Source organism: Oenanthe melanoleuca, chromosome 15 (genome assembly GCF_029582105.1).
Source record: "Oenanthe melanoleuca isolate GR-GAL-2019-014 chromosome 15, OMel1.0, whole genome shotgun sequence".
NCBI classification, from domain to species: domain Eukaryota; kingdom Metazoa; phylum Chordata; class Aves; order Passeriformes; family Muscicapidae; genus Oenanthe; species Oenanthe melanoleuca.
In genome coordinates this window covers 2,262,260-2,286,880 of record NC_079349.1, presented here as the reverse complement: position 1 = coordinate 2,286,880, position 24,621 = coordinate 2,262,260, and the positions used below count along the sequence as shown (strand labels likewise).

General features: G+C 39.3%; 1 protein-coding gene across 6 annotated transcripts; it reads right to left on the bottom strand.

The window, feature by feature from the left end:
- Positions 1 to 1,038: 1,038 nt before the first annotated feature.
- MPHOSPH9 (M-phase phosphoprotein 9) lies at positions 1,039 to 24,440 on the bottom strand. 6 transcript variants are annotated; one of them, XM_056504466.1, is made up of 25 exons: positions 24,276 to 24,433; positions 23,140 to 23,218; positions 21,836 to 21,968; positions 21,433 to 21,583; positions 20,149 to 20,238; positions 16,911 to 17,317; positions 16,532 to 16,655; positions 15,775 to 15,865; positions 14,439 to 14,545; positions 13,908 to 14,033; positions 12,685 to 13,121; positions 11,940 to 12,098; positions 10,969 to 11,056; positions 9,917 to 10,135; positions 9,074 to 9,121; positions 8,644 to 8,708; positions 8,116 to 8,217; positions 6,429 to 6,566; positions 6,107 to 6,282; positions 5,222 to 5,386; positions 4,783 to 4,903; positions 4,362 to 4,465; positions 3,340 to 3,545; positions 2,909 to 2,977; positions 1,039 to 2,033 (listed from the first exon to the last, which is right to left on the bottom strand). In XM_056504466.1, the coding sequence occupies exons 3-25, from the start codon at positions 21,940 to 21,942 to the stop codon at positions 1,932 to 1,934; spliced, it is 3,402 nt and encodes a 1,133-aa protein (XP_056360441.1). In that variant the 5' UTR covers positions 21,943 to 21,968; positions 23,140 to 23,218; positions 24,276 to 24,433; the 3' UTR covers positions 1,039 to 1,931. The 6 variants fall into 6 exon arrangements, with proteins under 6 accessions (XP_056360441.1, XP_056360440.1, XP_056360442.1 ...); XM_056504465.1 differs by lacking the exon at positions 23,140 to 23,218; XM_056504467.1 differs by lacking the exon at positions 23,140 to 23,218 and having other exon boundaries at positions 16,532 to 16,652.
- Between the last annotated feature and the right edge of the window lie 181 nt (positions 24,441 to 24,621).

Below are 24,621 nucleotides of genomic sequence, written 5' to 3'. Positions count from 1 at the left end.
CCTCTGCCCCTCTGATGAATCAGGCCAAAGGCACCACACTGAACAGGTCACACAGATATTTGAGAAGGTTGGCCCAGAAGTTTACTAAAAGCAACATTTTTCCACCCTCCCTTCAGTGTTATAATAGAACAGAAATAGCCTGAAGAACTCCAACAGATGGAGGAGGACTTTTGATTAAAAAATAAATTCTGACTCACAATTCGGTTTTCTGGATGTAATAAAAAGGAGTCCATGAATATGAATAGTGCTGGAGAGAATGGAGTGGAGATGAAGGGAGGTTACAAGGAGAGGCAGTGAAAGAGCTGAGCTGATTTACCTACTTGCCTCTAATGTCTGTCAGGAAAATTCTTTGGTTTTGCTGTAGCACTGATGAAAGAAAACAAGACCATTACTGGATTCATGAAATTTTCCTGTGATGGATTCCTTGAAAAAATCCTGCTGGCTGACTGACATTTCTGAAAAATGCTTTAAAATTTTACCTGTTAATAACAAAATAGTGGAAAAACTGCAGCTGAATAGAGATGAGCAGGGAAATAAAGATCCTTTTTTCCCCCTCTCCACCCCTTCTAAGTAAAAATTACCAGTAAGAACATGGAATGCCATCAGAATTGTACATCTCTTTGTGGAGACTGGAAAGACATTGGGGCAAATCCTCTCCAAGCATTCAGACCCAATTTCTGTATTTTAGAGTAAAGGGGAAAATGAGAAACTCCCATCCTTGACTTCTCCCCAGCTCTGATCTTGCACTGGAAGTAACCACAGGGCAGAAGGGGTTGTAAAAACAACAGAATTTTTGAAAAGACCATGCATGGGTTGGACAGTTCTTCATCAAATATCTTAAACCACAGCACTCTAATTTTAGAATCAGACCTTCTCAAGCTTCCTTTATGACAGCTATTCTGGCCCTATAATCACATCATTGGTGGCTAAACATCTTGAACAAGGACAGAATTTGAAACACACAATATGATTAAAACCTACATTATCGCTGATGTAATATCCCAGAGCCTATTACTGTACTTGGGCAGGAGGAAAGAATCTAATTAAACATTTATTTAATATTAAAATACAAACCAAAATATCAATGTTGGACAGTAATGCAACAATATGACAACTGGCAAATATGTATTTTTTCACCGAGAAAAAATTGTTTTATGTTCACAAATACATGAAATGTACACGAACAGAACACTGGCATGAAACCCAGTCTGGCACATGGAACCAGTAACTTCAGGAAAGGAATTCCAGTCCTGGAGTATCAGCTGGAGTGGAGTTGTTCACTGGGAGACAGGAGGCTGCTGCCAGGTGAATCCTGGTACTCACAGTATCAAAACACCCTCACTGTGACTGCTGGGAGACATCAGATAAATCAGAAGGGTTTTCCTGCCCCAGCCAGCCACAGTGCAAGTATTGCTCACAGTTCTGTCACAACGAGAAATATCCATGTTAAAGGTTTAAATTAAAGGATTTACCACAGAACAGTGGTTCTCTTCAACACAGGTAACTCATGTTGATTTTTGTATTAAAGTCCAAAATCTCCTCCTGGCTAATATTTACATCACACCATAAATATTTATAAAACGGTGGAGGAAAACCAAGTGCAAAAGGGTCACACTATCATTTTTTCTGAAAACAAGCTGCCTTTTAGTTTCTTATTATAAATTGAATATCACTATTTAAAAATAATTAATATTTCTAAAAATATTACAATACAGGATAAACATTGATTTCTCAGGTGTAACAAAAATACGTTTAAAATAGAGGTGGCTGTTTGAAGTACAAAATATTGCTGTTTGTAAAGGGTAACATGGTTGCAAAACTACTTTTCAGGGTTTATAAAAATACAAAATGATTTGCATTTACTGAGTGCATCCTTATATATTAGTGCAAAAAAAAAAAAAAAAAGAATATTTGCAGTCAAGAGAGAACTGTCAAAGATTTGCAGAGGTTCTTAAAACATGAAATCTTTTCAGAGTCATTCGTATTAACCCCAATTCTCTATTAATTCTTTCCAAACGATCTTCCAGGGCTTCCTAAAAGGAAGAGTTAAAAGAAAGAAGCATTAATAATATATCACAAAGTCCAATGCTCCTTCTAAAATTAGGAAACTGCTATCATTCCTATATTCCTGATATCCTTTTTGAGGCCTTAGGAGCATTGTTATCATCAAAAACCAAAGCCAAACCTACAAACTTGTCATGTTATTTTTATGTATTTGTTGGCTTTTTTAACACATGACTTACAAAATTCCATGAGAGAAACCTGACAAGAATTAGGACAGGCTGATAATTAGGGAGGCATATTTAGGAAACAGCTGATCACTGTAGTGAGTGCAAGTATTGATTTACTGGAATGCACTTTTAATTTCATATTGATAAATTGATAAAACACACTGGAATTACAATTTAGGAAATGCTGAAGTTGAAGGCTTTGAAGAGACCTCTAAAAGACAAATTTGAGACTTGTTTTTATCAAAAGAGTCTGCAGAGTTTCCCAGAAAGCACTTCCCTGTATTCCACCCAAACCAGTTATATTTACCTTCTTAAATTTTTCTTTGTACCTTCAAGGAGACAAAAACCCAACCAAACAAAAACTAAACTTTTCAATTTCTCTTACAGCACAACATCCTCTCTGCAGCTTCAGGGATCTATTTCATAGTCACTACATTTTGTTAATGCATTGTCTTTATCTCCCTTTCAGCACTACCACAAGATTCTTGCAGTAATTTGGCAAAATGCATCCCAGGTACAAAAAATAGAAAATATTAAACAATACAAAACCATAACATAAAAAAAAAAAAATCCCACAGAATAATCACACTTACTACCCAGAGGATCTTTCCTCTACATTATGTATTCTCCACTGTGGAAGCACAAAAGAGACCAGTAATACAAAGAAGCTTTTTCACCTGATTTAGTCTTGCTTGCAAGGTCATTCTTCCACCAGAACAAGGGATTCGGCTCAGTGCAGCCTCAATCTAATAACAGAAAACACTTCAGCTGTAAATTAGTTTCAAGAGCCAATATGAGCCTCCCTAACTCCTCTTACAGAAGGAAAGGTGAGGTGTATGGATTACAGACAGATGTAGTGTCTTGTTCTTTAACACCATGGTGCTGTGCCAGGCCACCCACACTGTATTTGTGTTATAGTGACTCTAATGAATTTAGGGACAGGGAAGAACTGCAAGTAGAGCAGGGAAGGATAATGGCACATTCCTGATGTGACACTGGAGCTGTGGATGAATTTCAGCCATGCATTCCATGGATAAATGGCTCCATCCCTCACCTCTCACACAACAATTATAATTTGTCACAACTTGAAAACAAAAATAATCTTTGCCTGTTGCTTTTCGTGAGTCAGCTCATCAAAAAGCCTCTCTGTTTCAGCCAGAGTTGTAATCCTTGCTGTGTACTTGAAATCTTCCTCACAAGGTGATTGCTCTGCCTCATATCTTTGGCTCCTCTCCTCCCAAGCTGCTGCTTTCTTCATTCCATTACTGACAGATTCAGTACAGGAGCTGTGTCTGACACCCGAATGCTGCCTTCCTATCAACAGAAGAGGGGGCTTTTTATTTGTTTTGTAATTATCTGGGATATTGTTACACAGGACAGAAAAAGAAACTAATGACAGCACAAGCAGTGTGGTTTAGGCAGTACATGAACCAAGGAGAGGGATGAGCAAAGCCTCAGTCACTTGCCTTGAACAGCTTCCCAAAGAAATGTAAAACATTTGTATGGGTCATCTTTCAAGTGATCTTTGAAACACAGCATATTTTTTGGTTAACAACCAGATTCCTGTGTTGTACTAATTAGGAATTACTTTTGCTGGTACATTTCTAAATATCACCAAGCTGACTGGTTGTCATGCAAACACCAGTCTAAACAAGAGCATGGATAAAACCAAAAAGCAGAATATTGTGACAAGGATTACAGAAATGAGAAAAGATCAATCATTTCAAAAAATCTGAAACAACTGGCTTTATTAGTTACTCTTTGCTGTACATAATGCAATGTTTAGCAATAGAATTTTATTAGCATGACTCAGTGTGTACATCTTAATATAGACCCCACTAAGATATGCATTGGGTAACTGAGTTAAGCACAGGGAAATGCATTTCCCTTCTTTCTCAATTTAATTATTTCTCTTGTTCCACTGTGTTTGTGCACACACAGATAGACATAAAAATAAAAGACTCTATGAACAGGATTTCTCTGTCCACATGAATAAGGCAATATTTAGAGGATTTTTAAAAGTTGGACTTCACTGAGTAAAGAGTCAGCTTTCTAGTTAAGCAGCTACCATAGTGGAAAGAATTGTGGTAAAAAAATAAAGAACAGTTTCCCTCCACTTTGACAGATTACCTTCTACATCATCTAGTGAGTGAAACTGGAGCCTTTTCCTTGGATTATTGTGCTGTAAAGTAGAAGTAGCACCAGTTTCCAGGTCATCTAGAAGTATATCAAATCTACAGAGCAGGAAGCACACAGCAATTACTTGTTAGAAGTCATGGATCACGCAATACATTATTTTCTCTTTTTTCACCTTTTGGTTGAATAACCAATTTTATTTTTTTTAGAAGTCTGTAAGTCTTCTAAATCTTGTTCAGTCATTCTAGATTTTCCTTGCCAGATTTTAAAAGCACCACTTAGCTTCATATTCAGAAATCTTCACAACTCATTTTCAAGGACATTTAATGAACAAGAAACAGCAGCATTAAGCCTGGATAAACATCCTGCTGCTCTAAAAATGATCAGAACACAACTGTATTCACCAGACTCATACCTTGTCACTGTGTTTTCATTTCTGCTGAGCAAATGGCTAAATCCAGGAGAGAGGTTTTCTTTTGGAGATCGTTTTGGGCTGTATGTCACAGACACTGGTGCCAGCATTATCTCTCTTCTTGCTGCAAAAGACAAAGTATGTTTATCTACCTCAAACTCCCCAGTGCAGTACCTCCCACTCATGTGCTTACAGCTTAAAAGAATGCTCTTCAAAGCTGTCTACATGTTTATCTAAATTAGATGAGAAGTGCATCACAAACATGGAAAAATGAAAATAAACTCAGAGCTCTCACATATTCTGTGATTACAGACATGGATTTTTTCAGACTGTCAGAATAATGCAGATATCCTGTCCCTATTTTTCCATCTTCTAGAGCAGCCTTTCATGATTTGATTCTACTTTCTGAGTAACACAAAGCAAAGCTGAGAAAAGCACTGACTGGGAGTGTTGGATTTCCTGTTGGCAGGAGGAAGGGACGATGACCTCTGGCCAGAGGGGGAGCTGAACCGTTTGGGTCTGTGCTGGTCCTTCCCTTTCTCTGGAGATCGGTTTGCAACCAAAGAAGGTTCAACAAACCCAACAGTCTGACGTCGAGTTGATGGCTCTAATTAAAATTTAAAAAAAAAAAGCTGTTATATTAATCAATCTTTTTAAGCACAAGAACTCAAAAACATTTCCCTGAACTGAGTTTTTCTCCCTCACATCAATGCATTTGTGCTGTTTTGCTCAAGTCTCTCTTCCTACTCATGGAACAGAAAGTTAACTCATGAAAAAGGATCTTTGCAGTGTGTGAGGGAGAAATGATGCTGAGAACACTGTTCAATAGAGAAACAGTGGAAATCAGGACAAAAGCATCTTTTGGGAAAGGCTGAAGGACCTGCCTGAGGCCCAGAATACAAGCTTTTAAGAAAGACTGTGTTTTCTCTAAATCAGCATTGTTACAGCAGCTCAGGGCAGTCCCATTTCCTCAATTCCATTCCCATACAACACCATGGAAACTAAAATGGATGCACAGCAGCCAGAGCTTTGTTAGGACTCCATTAACTGTTTATAAATACTGAGATATTCTTAGAAAAGGGGACATTAACTAGTCTTCAGCTTAAGACCTAACAACAATCTCTGCATTCCCCCTATGCTAAACAAATCACTTGGATATCTAACTTTGAATTTTCTTAGGAGAACCCCACAAGTTTGCATGCTAAAACCATTTTTATCCCATCACTGAAGCCTGGTGGGCTTGAATGCTGAGAATACCAAAGCCAAAAGACATGCAAACAAAGAAAAGCCAGCAAAGACACATTCAGGAATATAAAAATAGAGTTACTAGCTGGTGCATCTTCTTTTTCTGTCTGGGTACCCCAATCTTTAAATATTTTTCCTTCTTCAAGTTCTCTAAAGGCTTTTATAATTGGTGCTTCTGACATCTCATTTTCTTTCTTTTCTATTGTGTTTGTTGAAGAATCTTCCTGTGAGGAGTCCTTCTCAGGAGGAGAATTGTGCCTTAAAGAATGTGAGGTGGTGGAAGGAAAAAAAAGAAGTTTTTATTTTATTTTATTTCATATACGCAAACATGAACAGAATAAACAAAAACTTGGGGAAATTTGGTTCAGATTTTAGTTTAGTTCAGATTTCAGAAACCAACTCACCTACAAGGAATATAGGTTTCTTCCAGCCTGTTGTCTTTGGGGCTTTCCTGGCCCTCCAAAGGCTGCCCAGTGAAAATGGAATATTCAGCTCCTGGAATCAACCACTTTCTCCTGCTGACATCAGGAGTTCCCAACTTGCTGTGGGAATAAAAAAAATTATGAAAGGCTTTGGAGTTTGAGGTTGGTTTTGTTTGTTTCTGTTTTACTTTTTAAGAAAAACCTGTTATTTATTCCAATAAACAGAAACAAATATACAATAAACTAGTAAATACTGTAGGGAAAAAAACCTGCTTTTTAAAACATGCTTGTAAAGTAAAAATAGAATATTTGGGAAAAAAAAAAACATATGTTGATGTTTCAGTCTAAATTACACAATATGCTCAGAATGCAAAGCTCCACCAAGATCTTCCTGTAATTTAATGCTGCTTATTCAGACCCAGGTTTGGGTTGCAAGTAGATCTCAACTAATTAAATGAAAACATTTGGTGGAGATTACTGCAGTAGTTCAGAGCATCTGATCCCAGCTTTCCTTTGGATAACTATTATTAGAAAAATAAAAAACAAAAAACAAGGAAAAGCCAGCACTGATGATCCAAGAATGACAAATATCAACTAATAAGCATCAATTACTATATCATTATCTTGAGCTATCAAAAGAAAAATGGGATTTCTATACACAGGAAAGCAGATAATTAGGAAAAAAGGGACTTATTTACCCAAGCTATGAACTATAGGCACCATTCTGTAAATCTGTCCTGCTGGGCATTCAATTGGAATGAGGCTTTCCTTGAGCCTCTGGGATCAGTGAGGGACAGATTAACTTCTAAATCCATATTGGTTCTTACATCCCCCACTCCCTGATGAACATGGTCTGCCATGGCCAGGCCTTCTTTTTTCTCTTCATTATTGAGGGGTATGGTTCATAAATATTAAAAGAGTTCTAAACAGAATTCTGTCCCTTTAATATATTAATACATAAATTATTTCTGTCTTTGTAATCATCAAAATTCAAATGACCACAAGATACTCCTGTTCAATACATTCCAATGGACATCCCCAAATCCCATTATTTGTCATTTTGGGCTCCACAGCATCTGTGCTGAAATGGGAGAGACACTGAACAGGCCATAACTGAGTAATAAAAACCAGAGGGGGACAAGTCCTTTCAGGCCTTTAAGACATTAAAGAAAAAAAAAAAAAAACAAAACTCAAAAAAACAAAGCCAGAGCACAGATCAACTTGAATTTCTTTAACACAAATTCCCAATTCAAACCAGAGTTGAACTGGAACCAGAACTCAGGTTATCTGTACAAACTGTATTTAGAGCCATACTAAGCAGAAATCAGCTTTTCAAACCAATGAGGCACAAAGAAAACCTCCAATGTCTAATTGGATTATCAGACTGTATTCCCAAGATCTTTGTGGAGTATGGGAATTCAGCTGAGCAGCTGAGACCTAGCAAACACTCATTTGGGAAGAGCAGGGACAGTTTGCCGAGTCAGAGATACATCAGCCACAGTTTTTATTTGGGTTTAATAATTTCTTGGCACACCCAATCTCTAGATTACATCACATGTGTTTAATCCAGTTCAGCCCATGGACTGACCTCATCTTGATCCATTTTTAGCCAAAACATGTTAAAAGCTATTCCAAAACACATTGTTTTCATGTCTGGATGGTCACTTACTTGGCACAAGAGGTTCTTAAACTATTTTCACTTATATGGCGAAGTTTCAGGGCATTTTCATGTTCCACCTGCTTGAGTTGAGCTTCAAGTTTTAAAATTGTCCTTAAAAAGATGCATTATGAGATGATTTAAATGGCATAAAATAAACATCATATTTCTTAGGAGTTTTCCTCATTTTTATTCACATATTCTGGATGAAGCAGGAGAACAAGAGCAACTGCTGCATTTCTGTCTATGCATCCCTATCTAAATATGGATAGAAATATGAATTTGAAGTTAAATAAATTAGGTAATCTGGCCAGAAAGACAGGACCAGGTGACACTGCTGTGGAAGCAGAGAAGTAGAAAAAAATGCATATCCTAAATTAATCAGATTTTTAGTTTGTATCAGTAGCATGCAGCAACATGAAATGTTTTATAAAATGTAATTAAACGTGAAAGATCTACAGTCCTCACATTCTGGGAGTAGATGTTTAGGCCACAGTTTATATTTCATATTGTTAAAACAATAATAAGCTTCACAGTTACCTTTTCAAATCAGAAATCTCTGTGTTTGCATCAAGCAATTTGTTTTCAGTTGTATTTAATGTATCCTACAAAGACACAAAGAAAAATATAAAAAGCCCATAAACTACAGAAGTGCATTAAATAAAACCCAAGTAACTCCACATCAGTCTTGAAAACAATACATCAATTACACCTTCCTATTTCAAAGGGTCCATTAAATTTCTTCAGCTTTGACTTTGCAGTATTTTTGCTGTTTATAACTGGAGAATAACAGATTCCAGTTTCCTTCCTGTTCCCTCCAGGACTCTTAAGAAGGAAGTTATCAGTAAAAATAAATATGGATTTTTCTGTTTGAGCTTTTTCAAAATATTTAAGTTAATTCAGCTAATTCCATGGAACATTATCACAAAGTTTGCATGTTTGGGTTTTTAATTATCCACTGTATGCCTACCTTGACTCTTTCATGTTCTTTTCCAAGGGACTCGTATTCTCCTAAAAGCTAAAACAAAACAAAAGAACACCAACCCTCAGTGAGACCACAGCCAATTAACAGTTTTGTTGGCTGCTGTAAAATCATCTCAACAGCTTGGCTAACACATGCAGAAGCACTACAGGGGATACAAAATGTACTTTAATAGTATTTGTTAAGTTCTTTTTATCATCTTCTAATTGGAACAAAAAGTTATACACAGGATGAGAGGAGACAGAGCTACTTATAGAATGTATTTCTAATTCTCAAATTATTTGTCCCTAAAGAAACTACATGAATGAACCAGGAAAATTTCTCTGTAACTTTAAAAGTGACTTTGAAATTTCAATTGTAAAAAAGAAGTTAAAGCATGACGTAGCTTTTCCAGCTAATACCCATTCTGCCAGTCCATTTAAACATTCCATAAAGCTCTTCCTGAAGAATCAGAGGAACAATTCCTTTGATTCAGTCTAAAATCATAGACAATGGCTAGTTTCAGCAAGTTAGGATAAGGTATGAAAAGTTTAGTCCATCTCCAAAAAGCTTAAGAGAGGAAAAACTACTTTCTGAAACAGTTTCACATAATATCTTCAACATAGAGTAATAAAATTCCTGAGACTATTGCAAGAGTTACCACATCAAGTACACACTTGCTGCCTTAAATAATTGTTTTTAAATATCTTTTAGACCCACAGTGCCCCCCAACACCCAGCCTAGTAAGGAGTCAGCTGAAGAATTTCTGTTTTCTTGTTGTGCCTTTCCAGCTGTAAACTCAGGGACTCGCTGTTGTATCCCTGCCAACACCACTGTCCATTTCTCACTCACATTTTGAAACATTTTGTTTTCCTCCTGGAGCCTTGTGTTTGTATTGTCAGCTAACTTGTAAGATAACTTCTCAACAGCCTCCTCCAGCTCCTTGAGCCTGGATTTCAGGCGGCTGATGGTGTTGTCCTTCTCCTTGTGGCTTGTGCGCATTTCCTCCAGCCGCTCCTGCAGCACTTTGGAATTGTCACTGATGGAATAGAAACGCTCTCTCCAGTCTGCCTGGAGGACAGAAAACATTCCTTAGAATGTTTAAAACATTCCTATTCCCTGGTAGATTATTTATTTCAGTTCCAAGAATTATCTAAAAATCATCAGCACAGAAAACAAGGGTACACCTGTACATGAACTAAACAAGATTTTTGCTCATTTCTTTGATTTGGTAAGAATGAAAATGAGACTAAAGCCATCAAAAATGTATTTATTTTACAGGATTTTAAATATCTAGAGGTGAGGCCTCCAATCCATCTCATTGATTTACTTTCCAGAATAGAAGAATGTCTAAAGAAGTTGGAATTAGTTCTCAGCAGGTGTCTAACTCTGATGACAAAGTGTTCAACTTTCATGACAGTGTCCTGGTTTTTGACTAATAAATGCACCTATACATTAATTCATGCACAAGCAAACAGGTCTGGCCTAGCTAGAAAAACTGCAAATATACCTAAAGAGAGTATTTTTGGCCCAGGATAAGATTTCTTTTATCACAGTTCTAATAAGAAAGTAATTAAAACAAAATAAATAAATTAAGAAAAAAATTTAAAAGAAATATGATAAACACATCATGGTATTTCACTCTTAGACTTTGTTTGATCCCTGCTAACCTGGAAAAAAATCCATGAGCAAAAGTGATGATGATTCAAGAAGGGAATCCTAAGAAACTCAGGCAGGAAAGTCACTGTGTAACATGTGAGTGGATGTTATATATTAAGGAAAAGGTTGAAAGGTTAAAAACAAAAAGAGATAAGTATAAAAACACTGATCAGCTTATTAATGAAAAAGTTCATTCTTTTTCCCTTTTACTTAAAAAGGAACTTGATTTAAGAACATATACTTACCACCTGCTTTTCTAGCAGATTATTCTTATTTTCAAGGGCTTTTATGCGAGCACTTGCTTCATTCAGAGCTGCATCTAACTGATCACACCTATTTGAAACATAGAGATTACACCAATCTCTTGAAATTTTCAAGTAATAGACCTACATTTTATAGCCTTTTATCCTTCCCAAGCATCCCTATGAATTTTGGTGCCCAGCCTGTGATCTCCTCCCACATTTTTCAGCCCCTGCAGTGTCTCTGCTCAGAAGAGCTGTGGTGGCCTGGGTGAGAAGGAAAATGGGAACACACAAATTTTGTGCAGTATTTCAGCTGTATAGATTTGCAATATGTGTTTTAACTGGCAATAATTATACAGAAATCACACCAATATTCTCTGTACAGCAAGCACTCTAGATACTGTAGATAAAGAGGCACAGACTCCAGGGTAAAGTCACCAATGAACTCAGGACTGGTCCTGTGTCACCTGTGCCTGTGACATGGAAGGTACAGGAGGATGATGTTCACCAGCACGACAGGAGAGCACAATCTTCCAACACAAATCATTCCACTACAAATTGCTCAGGAGTACCTCTGCCTGCCTGAGGAAAGCTTGCACTGGCTCCAGAAAAAAAAAAATAGGTCAAACAAGAACTGTGATCCAAACACATTTACTGTCTAATAATAAAGAATTGATCTTCACAGAAACATGGAATAGTTTGAGTAGGAAGGGACCTTAAAGCTCATCCAGTTCAAACCCTCTGCCATGAGCAGGGACTTCTCCCACAAGATGAAGCAGCTCAGGGCCCTGACCAGGGATGGGGCAGCCACAACTTAGCAATTGCATTGCATAATGCAAAATTTATATTTAATAGGGAAACCTTCAGAACTGAAGAGGGACAAAAACTGTTCAAGATATTCCAAACAAGGATACTCAGCCTTTAAAATATAAAGAGCACCATGTAAAGAGAAAGACAAGGAGGACAAACAGTACCTGTCAGCAAGGCTTTGATTGATTTTCTTCAGGTCCTGGGATGCAGCAGTTCTGTGGCTTGACTCCAGCTGCTGTTTTAAGATCTGTATCTCAGAGTCATAGTAAGCTCGTAGATCAGCAATGTGTCGAGCATGCTTTTCCCTCAGGTTCTGCCTAATCCTATTTTCAATATAAGAATTTTAAAAAATTCCAGCCATCCACATGACCATGCACTGCTGGATTCATTTGCACATAATGAACTCAGCATATAAATGTCTCTTACAAAACTCTATTTGCATTCAGGCTGAAGCAAAGACAGCTTTGTCACCTAAGGCAGAGAAGTCTTCACATTTAGTAGAGGTAGATATTATCATTATTATACACAAATAATATATACAAACACAATATAAAGCTTTACTTTTTTACAAGCCCACATACATGGAATATATGCCCTGTCTGCTTGTCCATGTGCAAATCAGAGCTTCAACAGTGAGTGGAAGATATTTATTCTTCCTAAACACAGTAAATTCTGTGCTTCTTCACATTTGATTCTAAAGAGGAAAATAAACTCCCCTCCAGAACTCTGAAATTCTCTGCCTAAATGAACTCCCTCACACAGCCTATGAGGAAGGATGTATTTTTATTTTTATGTGTAAAGAGACATGACCAAGAGCACTCACATATTTTGTTTGGTTTACTACTATTGTTTCATTCCTTTCATGAAAGTACCAAACTTTTGACTTTTAAAAAAGAAAAAATTACTTACTTTGACATTACCACAGGATCTTCAACAGATGCCACTGAAAGGCTGTAATCTGGCAAACTGCTGTCAGCACACTGAGTAACAGAAGATGGAGTTAGAGTCAGTGTTTCTTCCTCCTCAGTGTTGACTGAATGATCGTTGTCAGCATCCCTGTATGCAACTGGGAAGGGAGAGCTGGCCCTGTTCTCACCATGGAATGGGTGATTTCTCCACAAGTCCAAGTGCACAGCTCTGCTGCTGGCAGGCTGTGTTGGAGAATCATCTAACTGAGATGAATGACTTGTCTGTGAAAAAGAGTCTGTGTCACAATGACTTGGAAATCCAGGCTCTGCCATAGAATCCGGAGAAAAGGGAGTGGAGTCTTCAGGAGCATTGAAAAAACAGCGTCCCTGGTTCTGCTGGCCTGGTTTCATATGCAGGGTTGGGTCCAAAGTCAAGATCTAGGAAATAAGTTACAAAGCTAAAAAAATTGAGATTTAACTCTATTTACAAGAACAAAATTAATCTAAAGGCATCAGTAAATCATATAACATACTGCAGGTATTATATTGAATATTATTACAATCACTTGGAAGTGACAAATAAAATGAAGGCACCTTTAACACTGAAATGACAATACACATTCCCAACAACTGCAACTTGAGTTTCTAAGCTTCCATCAATAAAGGACATATCCAAGATCTTTCTAGAAAATCTCTAAAATGTCAGTTATGCAACCTGAAGGACTATGATGTCTGTTTGTCTGTTGAAACAATAACTTTGCATGGTTACAAAAGCACTTCATCAATTACCTAAATAATACAGTAACACAGTAGCACCATTACTGGGTAATGTACAGGACTGAGAGCTGTATAAAAAATAGATACAATAAAGAATCATTTCCACAACCTGTGTCTGTTCTGTTTCATGGGTGGAATGAACTCACCCTGTGGGAAGCACTGTGAAAACCCTGCCACTGCAGCTCCACGTGCAGCTCAGCAGCTGCAGCTCCAGCAGCAGCAGGTCTGTTCCTGCAGCATTCTCAAGGTTGTGCACCAAAGGTGCTGCTCTGCTCAGGCTGTTCTTAGAGATTTTTTCAAGCTGGATCCTTTCCCAAGCTGCTTCATCCCTGGGCTGCTCAAACTGCTGTTCCAGCATAACACTGGAGGTGGCAGCAGGGCCCAAGCCATGTGAAACCAGCCCAACATATCCTCAACTGACAGGTCAAGTAAAGAAATGAATGTTACCTCTGGTGGGTGACTTGGCTGGGAAGGAGGCATAAAACTCTGGTCTGGCATCTGCTTGTTCTCCCTTTGTCTTTTATGATAAATATCCTTCAGTGATGATAACTTCCTTTCATCAGCAGAAGGCAACTTCAACAGGCAAAATTGCTACATTACTTTCTCTGAACACAATCCACCACCCCCAACAGAGATAAGCAGGTTCTGGGGGGGGGTTAGCTAATAAAGCAGCTCAGAACAGGCAGCTTTAGTCAAGGCACTCAGCTAAAAAAGGGGTTTTCACAAGGCACATACACTTTAACATAGTAGTTAGTGACTTCTCATCTTCTATACACAGTTTCTTTTGAATGACAAAAAGTCAGTAAATGCCAAGTGAGGCTAGTGGGGTACAGGAAGAGCCAGGGTACAAGAGACTGAGGTAACAAAAGAGTTCTCACAGACAATGTAACTTCTAGATGGCTGGTTCTCTCCATCACAGGCAAACAGCAAACACAAAAAGCAACTACATGACAACTCTTAAACATGTACAAAGTTTACCTGAACTGGTGTTACTTTTGTGGAGAAAACATCAGGCAACTCACTTCTGAAATTCTCTGGTAAAGTATGATACATCTCCTTTTCATCTAACTTCCAGTATGAAAGTCCTGATAAGTAAAAATACCAAAAGAAAATTAAATCTACAAGATTTCAAGCTTGCAGCTGTAGAACAGGAATTCAAAATCCATTAGTAAAATGTTATTTTGTCAGTAATGAGAATGCTGTATTAGTTATTTGCATCTACTGCTTTAGGATGTCATTAGAGCATTTGTTACTGGGCCAGGAGTTACCAAAATCTCAATGCAAAGCACAGGCAGCATAATCAATCTGACATCACAAATAACCAGCAAAAAAGCTATAAATCAGTTAGAACACACAGATTTGGTGTTCAAGGGGCAAACCCTCATTTACCACAGAGTTATATTTTTAATGATTCCAATATAGCACTTCAAACTGGTACCACCCAAGGAATAATCCCAGGAAGCCACCTGATGTTACAAACTCTTCAGTTTGTGCAGCACTCTGTAGCATGCAAAGACAAACCACCAGGACTAAGAGGGATGGCACAAGAGGAACAGACACAGCCTCAATCCCACTTCAATGTCTTAAATGTGTCCCTCTCTCAATGGCTTGTGGAGAAGCAATAATTATACACAGTTTGCAGGGCTGCATCTCTGTGCCCCTGTTTGTTACTGAAATGAATCCACCCTGTTATGATCAAAATATGTGAATTAGTTGTCTGGCTTTGACAAAAAAAAAAAATCCAAAAAACTATAACCACAACCCCCAAACCCATGCAAATTATCACCAACCATCCCTCACATACACCCCCAAAACAACAAAGCCAAACCTTACCAAAACACAAAATAAGCAAGCCTCCCTCCAAAATTAAAGAAACACCATGTTACATGTTACGTTATTTTGTTCTTGTCTATTTACACAACTATGGAATCATGCCCTTGGCTTAAAGGAATTCTGCCTCTGTTACCATGAACTCCTGCAACTACCACACCATTGAGCTAATATTTGATATCCCACCATGATATTAACAGTAATTCCATTATGAAACACTTTTATACACAAAGTTTAGCTTTGAAATGCTGAGAAATTTTGAAAAAAAAATGCCAACTGCTGCATGTCCTACATCTGCCAGCAGCAATACACAGGAGCTGCCACCAGTTTGAAAACAGGAGCAAGAAGCAGAATTAATGCTATAGCAAAGCTTGTCAGTGCTTAAATCCTCCTCACCTCCCTGAAGTTATTGCAGATGCATTCCAGTCAGAGTTTTAAAAATGAGAATTCAAAATATAATTTAAATTCAAGAAATTAACGATACCTGAAGCTTCTGACACTACGGAATTTGGACTTTCCTTGGGTTGATTGAGGTAAAAAGTGTATGGTGGCAAAGCAGCATCAGTAAGGTTTGTCTAAAATTACAATGGTAAAACAAATTCAGAAGGAAAAATCACAAGGCAGGGGGGAAAAAAAAAGCACAAGGGTATAATGTTTAAAAATTGCCTATAAATGTTATTAGTCTTTTCAAGCAAAGAGATTAAATACAATTATACAGCATGATCCAAACCTACAGAATTTATATTGAGGGTAATCATAGCCAAAAGTGGAACTAAGCTAAACCACATAATTAAACTGCTATTTCCTAAGACATGTGCCTGTGTTTTTGTCCTGAGCTAAGTGGTTAATGTCTTAACACGCAAAGAATCCTGTGTGCCAGAAGAGGCATCACCAGCTGAAATCAAAGAACCTTCAAAAATTACAGGGCACAATAAATTACCACAACCTGAAGCCTCAGCTGAGTGTGGCCATTATCTCTTCAAGGAGAGAACATGTGTCACTCAGAGAGGTGTTAAGACAAAAATTAAGTAATTAATAAAATAAGCCAAAATAGCTTCGTGCTCAAGTATGGAATAATCCAAGAAGCAAACTTTGCCCACACATATTTAAATATGTGAATGGGAACTCAAATACTTAAAATATGAAAGTATATGCAGAATGAGAACATGGTGTAACTCTGAAAAAAATACTAGTTACAAGAATAGCATCAGAAAAACACAATGAAATTAAAAGAGACTTACACTCTCAAGTGGCAACCTCTTCATTCTCTCATTTTCTTGCATAGAGTTCACACATGCTTCATCTGCAGTAACTCTTTTTGGATGGGTTTGCTTCAACTTTTGTGCCCATGATGTTAAAGATCTACTAGATGGTAAGAAACAAAAACAATACATACACCTTAAGGTATTTCCCCTAAATATACAAAAAAAAAGTATTTCCCCTAAATATATCTACAACAGCTAAACACTGGAGATGCAGACCTGCATCATTCAGAAGCATCAGGCTACATAAATATATTTATCTATCAAGAGGTTTCATTCAACTCAGACACATTCCCAGCTTTTGCTGAACGGGGATTGTCTGTAATAAATTAACATATTTGGAAAGTTTATCACTTACCTGGGTTTTTTCCCATGTTGATGATCCTCATCAGCTTTATGTTCAAACCCAGCAGGAACAACTAAAACATCACTCTGTCCCACAGAACGATTTCCCTCTGTTTTTTTTGCTGAAAGTTCTCCTTTATTTTGGGAGCCGTCTGTATCTCGGTGCGGCCCCGCTCCTGAGCCGGGCTGGGCGGGGCTCAGCTCGCAGGTGGACAGGGAGCCGTAGCCGCTGTTCATGGAGGCCTCGCTGCCGGCACATTCCTGCCGTGCCTCCCCCTCGGCGGATCTCAGCTGGCTCACCAGGCTCTCCTGCTCCTCGAACGCCTCCGAGCGCATCCCCATGGGAAAGGTGTCTGTGAGCAAAGCCCGGCTCCTGCTGCTCTGCAACCTCACCAGCTGCTTTATCTCATCCTGAATCAGCTGCACGGGGGGGGAAGGCACAATTCCCATGAGATCCTGCCACACATCACATCCCATCTTCCATTCGTGTTATTGGAGTGTTTACTCCCTATTACTCCAAGTTTTCATGTGCAGACAACTCATGCATAAAGTAGATAAATACATACTGTGCATAACAGTCAAATGTCCATGGGAACAATCCTGAACTCCATGCAGTGAATTACGAGTCTCAGTAGTCATTTATTCATGTAAGAAACATGCATGAATGTATTCACTAATTGCCCTCAGAACTATAGTTACACACCAACCAGGTGAAGAAATACAAACTATCCAGGTGTTTGGCTAAATTTAAGCCTGAAACACTGTTTCACTTGGAAATACATTTTTAAAGATTGAAAGGGTGATTTAATGGAAGTGTTAACCATTACTCTATTATGAAAATAGGATAATGTACCTCTGCAAGATTATTACATAAAACTCAACTTTAAAAAACCCAATTTAGATATTATGCTGTTAGGCTCATATGGTCTAAAGTTCTACCTTGTGTCTGATGGAGTGGAGCAAATCCATAACTGGCTCACTGGATTTAACAGGCCACTTACTTTTCAGTCTACATCTGACAAGACTTATTTCAGTCTATTAGGTAAGTTATTTTTTTAAGTTCTAAGTTTTACAGTTGTGCACTGGCAATACTGAAAGAGCTCTGAGAAATAATTAATGCTTTTGCCAAGGGCTTGTGGCCAGCACTTCTGAAGAGTTCAGCTGAGATTACTGAACTGCAGGAGCACACAACTCTTGCTCATGACAAGACAGAGCATAGAATTGTTTTCAAGAATATATTTCAAACTAATTCCCTCAGGAAAGAAAGAAGAAAAAAACTTGCAATAATTTTAAGAACATGGAACTCATGTTTTTTCACAGAACTACAGTACATCACTCACATGTGAATAGCAACTGGAGAGCACAAATTGAACAAAAATGATTTATTCTCTCAAAGTAAGAAATAAAAAAGAAGACTTAATTTCAGAGGAACCTACATGATTTTTGATTAACTTGCAATAAAACAAACAATTGAATTTTAGTTCAGCCTTTCTCTGCCAAAAATAACAAACAAAAAACTTGGGATGAAGTTTCCTTCCCTACAAAGTTTTGTGTTCTGCTAATGATTTCAATCATGGCTGCAGCAATCATTTGTGTTTTAATTCTGTGATCCAACTGTCAGGAAGGTAAGGAAAGGAGAACATAAGGGAAAGAACAGAACTGGAGTGGAGGGAAAGAAGATCAGATTCACTGCTGATATTTAATCTTTGTCATCAATATCCTGTGCAGGAAAAGTGAAAGGCTCCAATTCCAATTAAATTGCAATTTTACTTCTTTTTGCATAGTCACAAATAACTAGATTAAACAAGAGATTAAAAGAAATGGGTAAAATAAGATGTGCTTTCTACAGTTTTGGGACTGTAATCCCAAATAATAATAATTTTGATTTTAAAATCTCTTTGATAAAGTCTGATCTTGGGATGATCCATAGCTGGTGACAGCTTGTCCCTGTCAGTTTTTTTAATGGTATAGATCATATAAGCCAAGGGCTGACCCCACTGATTCCAAAAGGAACTCAAGGTCTTTTTATCCCTATTCTCACATGGATGGAGATTTTTATAAGCACACTTGGTCTTGAAACCCAGCATGGAGCAAACCTTTCCTCAGAGTCATGTCAGTGCTGATGCAGCACCTTGTTTTTCTACCACAAAAAGTCAATTATTATTATTTCTGTGTCCTTTCATTACTCTCTCTGAGTTGCCTGTGTTTCAGTGTTCTCACTATGTCACTGGCACACCAGTGTTAGTTTGGAATAGCTCCATCTATTTCATTTAATGCATTCACACAGCTCAGTTACACCTGTTGATTTTGTATTTAGTGTGGCAACCCATGCAGTGAGTCCCTGCTGACACCACACCCTCAGCTCTTCCAGAGGTAACCTTTCCTATTAAAAAAAGACAAAAACCAGCAAAGCCAACACAATGGATTAGTAAAGACTATGATCAGCAACAAGTGAATCAAACCACTACAGTAAGAGGAAGGGAAAACAAGGTAAGGAACACAAAAATAACAAATGGGAGGGAGAGGGGGAAGGTGGGGAGGTGAGGCAGGAGAAACAGGATAAAAGGACAGTACCTCTTGGTAATTCAGTTCAGGAACTGCTGATTACTACTAGTGTGGAGGGCATCAGGAAAGGGAAGTGAAAAACAGCAACCAAAATGATGAAGATATTAAGCATTATATATTTATAGTATTACTGTCTGTTAGATACACATATACATTTCTTCTGTTCTACTGGATAAATAGGGTTCAGCAAAAATATGAACCTTCACATGGGTTATTTTTCATTCTTAGAAAGGAAACTGTTCAACTGAAGGTTAAATAGGTGTTCAGCTATTACAGTGATGGTTTTCCTGGGCTATACACTCTCTGGATGAGGGGATGCTAAGTTGTATAACATTTTTAAATTTAAAAAAAGCTATATTGTCTCAAAATTTAAAAATTATACAGTCTAACAGTTAATAAAACCTTGTACCTATAAAATCCGCTTAATATGTGAGCATTCTGAACCATATGTTTGTGAAAACAAAATAATTGAAAGCAAAAAATCCACAAATCACTCCTGAAATGGTTTATAACAGTGACTTGTTAATTAGCCAAGATTGTCTCAAATATGCATCCTTTAAACAGCACTCCAATGATCCACTTCCATTAACTGCCTCTCTGCTTGGTTTTGGAGGAGTGAAGAGTTGGAGGGAGGAAAAAAAAAAATCATTCAGCTTTATCTAGCTCCATGGACAGTCATTACTCACCTGGATTTGATGGTGGAACTGCTCTTGCTGGGCATTTATTTGTTCCTGGCATTGTTTTTCTACCAGCCTCAGTAGCTGAAGCCACCTTGTCTATTAAATCACAAAGTAAAATAATTAAAGCACAGAAATATTGCACCTCTTACCTTTTTCTCTGCCTACAAATTGTTTTGCAATCCCATCCTTGGGTGTTGACAGAACACAAAGTTGAGTAACAGCACTGTGGTTGCCCACCCCACAGTACATTCAGCCCCCACCATGCCAATCAGTGAAAACTAAAAGTAGGAACAGCTGCCAGCAGAGAACAGTCAAATTCTGGAAAGTTTGATTCCAGTTCCATTAATTACAGACAATTCTGAAATTGAGAATTAAACACCCTTCTGTCCACCCACTTCAGTAAGAAACTCCTCCCCTCAGCAATCCAGCTAAAGGCCATGATGCATAATTATGTCATGGAAACAAAGAGATAATCTTAAAAAAATCAAATATAGAGCATTCCTGAAACATGGCAAAATCTGATGTTTAAAAACTCTTTTATGCTAATGTTTATGGAGCCTGGTGCTTGAAGCACAGGACACGGGACACAGACATCAATATTCTGTTCCTGGAGGTGTTAAAGAGAACCCAAATTAAGCATCTGTCAACACACACTTGGATGGATCCCAGCCAGGAAGCTCAAAAATCTGCAAGAACAAGCCCATGGTGTGGAAAACTGATAATCCTTATGATCACTAAAAATAATGATAAAATGTAAAATACAAAAGGACAAAAAGCATTCAAAAAAATGTTTGGGAGAATTAGTTCATTGAAATCACATCATTATTTTCGTGTTGGTTTAAATCTAGAAACAAACTAATCACCTACACATCTTTACAAATGGATTATATAAATAAGAAAAGCAAAACAGAACCATTTTTAGGAAAAAAAAAACCAAACCTTCTCATTTCTAGGATCACTTCAGACCAGTTTGATGTGATACAGTTTTAATGGTTTAAAATTTTCAGTTCAAAAACTCACTATCTTTATTTTAATTTTGGGAAAAAATGTTCAGACCCATATTATAAAACAACAAGATATAAAGACAAATTCTTGTAAAACACTAAGATAAAACTGCAGTAAAATCCAGCCAGGTGATTAGCTCATTTATTGTAAAAGGATCTGTCTCATCATTAAGAATAAACACAGATCTTGCTGCTGAATTGTATCATTAGATTTGTCTTCCAAAATGCAAAGCAAATACATTAATAAATTAATTATTTTTTTAAAATAAACTTTAATATCAAATACCTCACAGTTCCTCACAATTTCTGAGTCAGCATGTCCAATGTTCTGGATATCTTGCATAAAGGAGGCAAGCAGCTCAACAGAACCAGGCTTTAATGAGGACCTGGTATTCCCTGAGTAACCAGAAACTCCATTGGGATTGGATGAAGGACTTCTAATGAAACACAAGGAAAAACAATTCAATTATTTATTGTGTCAGGTGTGCAACACAGTAGCCCAAACAATACACTACATATGCTAGGCTGCCAGAAGAGAATTATACACTCAATTTACACCAGGACTCTCATCATGTTGACAGAAAAATTTCACATCATTACCAATATTACACCAATACCAATGAAGGGATGCTAACTAAGCAGAACCAAAATAATAAAAGTATTTGTTAGTGATTCCTTCAGCACATTACCTGTTAGAATTCAAGTTACAGACAGAGCTGTGGGTGTTTCTGACATCAGAGTCTGCAGAGGATGAAGGGGTTTCTTGTCCAGAATTCACCACATCCCTGCTTTCCATATCTTAGTCCCAAATATGGCATTACCCTGAAAACAGAGAGAAATAAGCATCACCCTCCTTCTTTAAAAAAACATTTCACTTCATTGTGTGAAGAAACAGAATTAGAATTGAAGAGACAGTTGTGTCAGCCAAACCACCCCAGAAAGTGCAAATATTCCACAGCCAGGCTCCCTCCCTTCCACTGCCAGCCCTGCAAACAGGTGCTCCTCAATCAGCCTTGTGCCTCTGGGGCTCCCAAAGTCCAAGAGATTCCCAAAACATCCAGACTGGGCTGGAAAGGATGTCTGGATGCAAAACATCCCCCTGTTGTTGGGGTCTAGTTGTTTTTGTGGGGTTTTTTTTATATCTGGGGCTCCACAGACCATGTGCAAGGTGTGAAATCTCCTATTATTGGTGCATTTACATGTGACTGAGTTTCTGAACCTTCACAGGAAGAAACACCAAAAATAATAAAACTGAGACCAAATGAATTAGACTCGTTTCTGTGTGTAATATTTGGTTCACTTTTTCCACATCACTTGTTTAATTGTTATTATGTAACATTAAAATCAGAAAGCTTTGAAATTGTACTACATTTCTGACCAATTAATAAAACAACAAAAAAAAAAGGAGTCAAACAGGAATCCTACAATGATTAAAACAGCAGCTGGCTACTGAAAGCATCATAAATAAATAAATATACAATAGTTGGGCCACAGTCTTACAGTACTCAAAGCAGACTGGCTGTAGAGAGATTAAAATATTCTTCCAGTTTGCATACTTTCACTAAAAAATCCTTTAAAAACATTAATTAATCAGTTCTTACATAGGGCTTATTTCAGCATGTTCTACACCCTGGTGAATTCAGCCTGTGTTTGAACACTGAAGAAAAACCTTATGATCATTTTATGGATGGAGAATAAAAAGAGACATTAAGAAATAACATCTTGGTAGTCTGATAATGCTAAGAATAAATTCCTGCTGCCTTAAAGAAGAACAACACCTCCAAAAGCACGACCATTCCTCTTTACCAAGACATGCTGATGGGTTTTACAGATTCAAGTTTTCATTATTTGCAAGTTCTTGGACATAAATCTCTGATAGTTTCAGAAGTATCAAATATTTTCACCACAAGGAAACTAATGGACAACTGCCCTATTTTTCCCTGTTTTACTGGAGCCTGCTTGGCTTTAGCAGAAATATCTTTTGGGTACTCACTCACTATCTCCTCTGGGTAGGGCTGAAAATGCCAGAATTGGAAGGAAGTTATCACAGACAAACACATCCTCTGGCAGAGCTTCAAGGGATAAAGAAAAAAAGAAAAACACGGCTTTCTCCTTTTTCTAGATGTCAGAAGTCTGCAAAATTTGGAGGCTATCAGCTGCTAAGGTGAGAGCTAAAGCTGAGGCTGGGAGTGTCACTGGAGCATCGAAATCCCCCCCGAATCCCCAGGATGGAATCATGGGTGGCCTATCTCAGCAGCACAGCAAATGGGTGGGACTTAGCGGTGACACAGGCTAGTTTCATAACCTCATTAGAAGTCTGTTCTCGATAAAAAAAAATATTAGCGAGCTGTAACTGTGCTGCGGGAGCGCTGTCATCCATGGAGCCCACAGCACGGCACGGTCCTTATACGGCCACGTAGCTGCAGAAAGTGGCACGGATGGGGAAAAAAACCAATATGCGAGGTGTTTTTAACTCGGAAATATCGGGGCTGATGCCGATGCAAACGCCAGCGCAGACACAGCCCGTGAGGTTCTGCATCGCTCCTGAGCCTGACCCCATTCCTTCCGATCCCTAAGCGGTGACAGGGCGCCTCAGAGCCCGCCAGGCCCCCATCGCCCCACGGGCCCTGAGGGACCCTCAGAAGGGACAACGAGTCCCGGGGCTGCAGCGGCCCGGGCTGTGCTCAGGAGGCCCAAGGGCTCAGCCCCCGCAGGGACCCCTCTCGCCACGTCTGCCCCGCGGGGCCGCCTCCCGTCAGCCCGTGACCCCTTCCCCGGCTCGGTGCTCGCCCCGTCCGCTCACGAACACCGCGCTCCGCCCGCTGTTCCAGGCCCCTCACATGTCGCCCCTCTCTCGCCGCGGCCCCTCCACGGTCCCGTCCCTGCACCAGCGACCCCAGCCCCGCTCAGGCCAAGCTCCGCCCCCGCGCCCTCATTGGGCGGCCGCTCCTCGCGCTCCGCGATGTTGACAGCGCCGCCGCCTCCGATTGGCTGCAGCGCCCGTCACTCTGCGGGGAAAGGGGCGGCGCGCCCGGGGCGGCCTCGCGGCTCCGGGACCGGGCGCGGAGACCCGGCCAAGCGCAGCGGCGCTGCCCCCGCCGGCTGCCCGGGGACCCGCTCACTTCATACCCGCATCGCTGGGAGCCCACGGCGCACGGCAGCCGCTTCCTCCCGCGGCCGTGAGGAGACGAACAGGCGCGGCCCTGCGCCGCCCGCCCGGCGAGCGGCGGCCGAGAGTTCGGAACGTGTGGCCGGGGGTAGAGGGCGCTCCGCACTGAGCGCGGCCCCATGATTGGCCACCTCGAGCGCGCGCCAGCCCGCGCCTCCCGCGCTGATTCGCTGCGCGCCAAAGCCCGCGAGCCGCCGCCAGGCGATTGGCGCGCGCCGCCGCGCCGCTCCCCGAGAGAGCCGATTGGAGGGCGAGAGCAATTCCCCGCCCCTCCCGCGCAGCGATTGGCTACCCCACATGCCAATC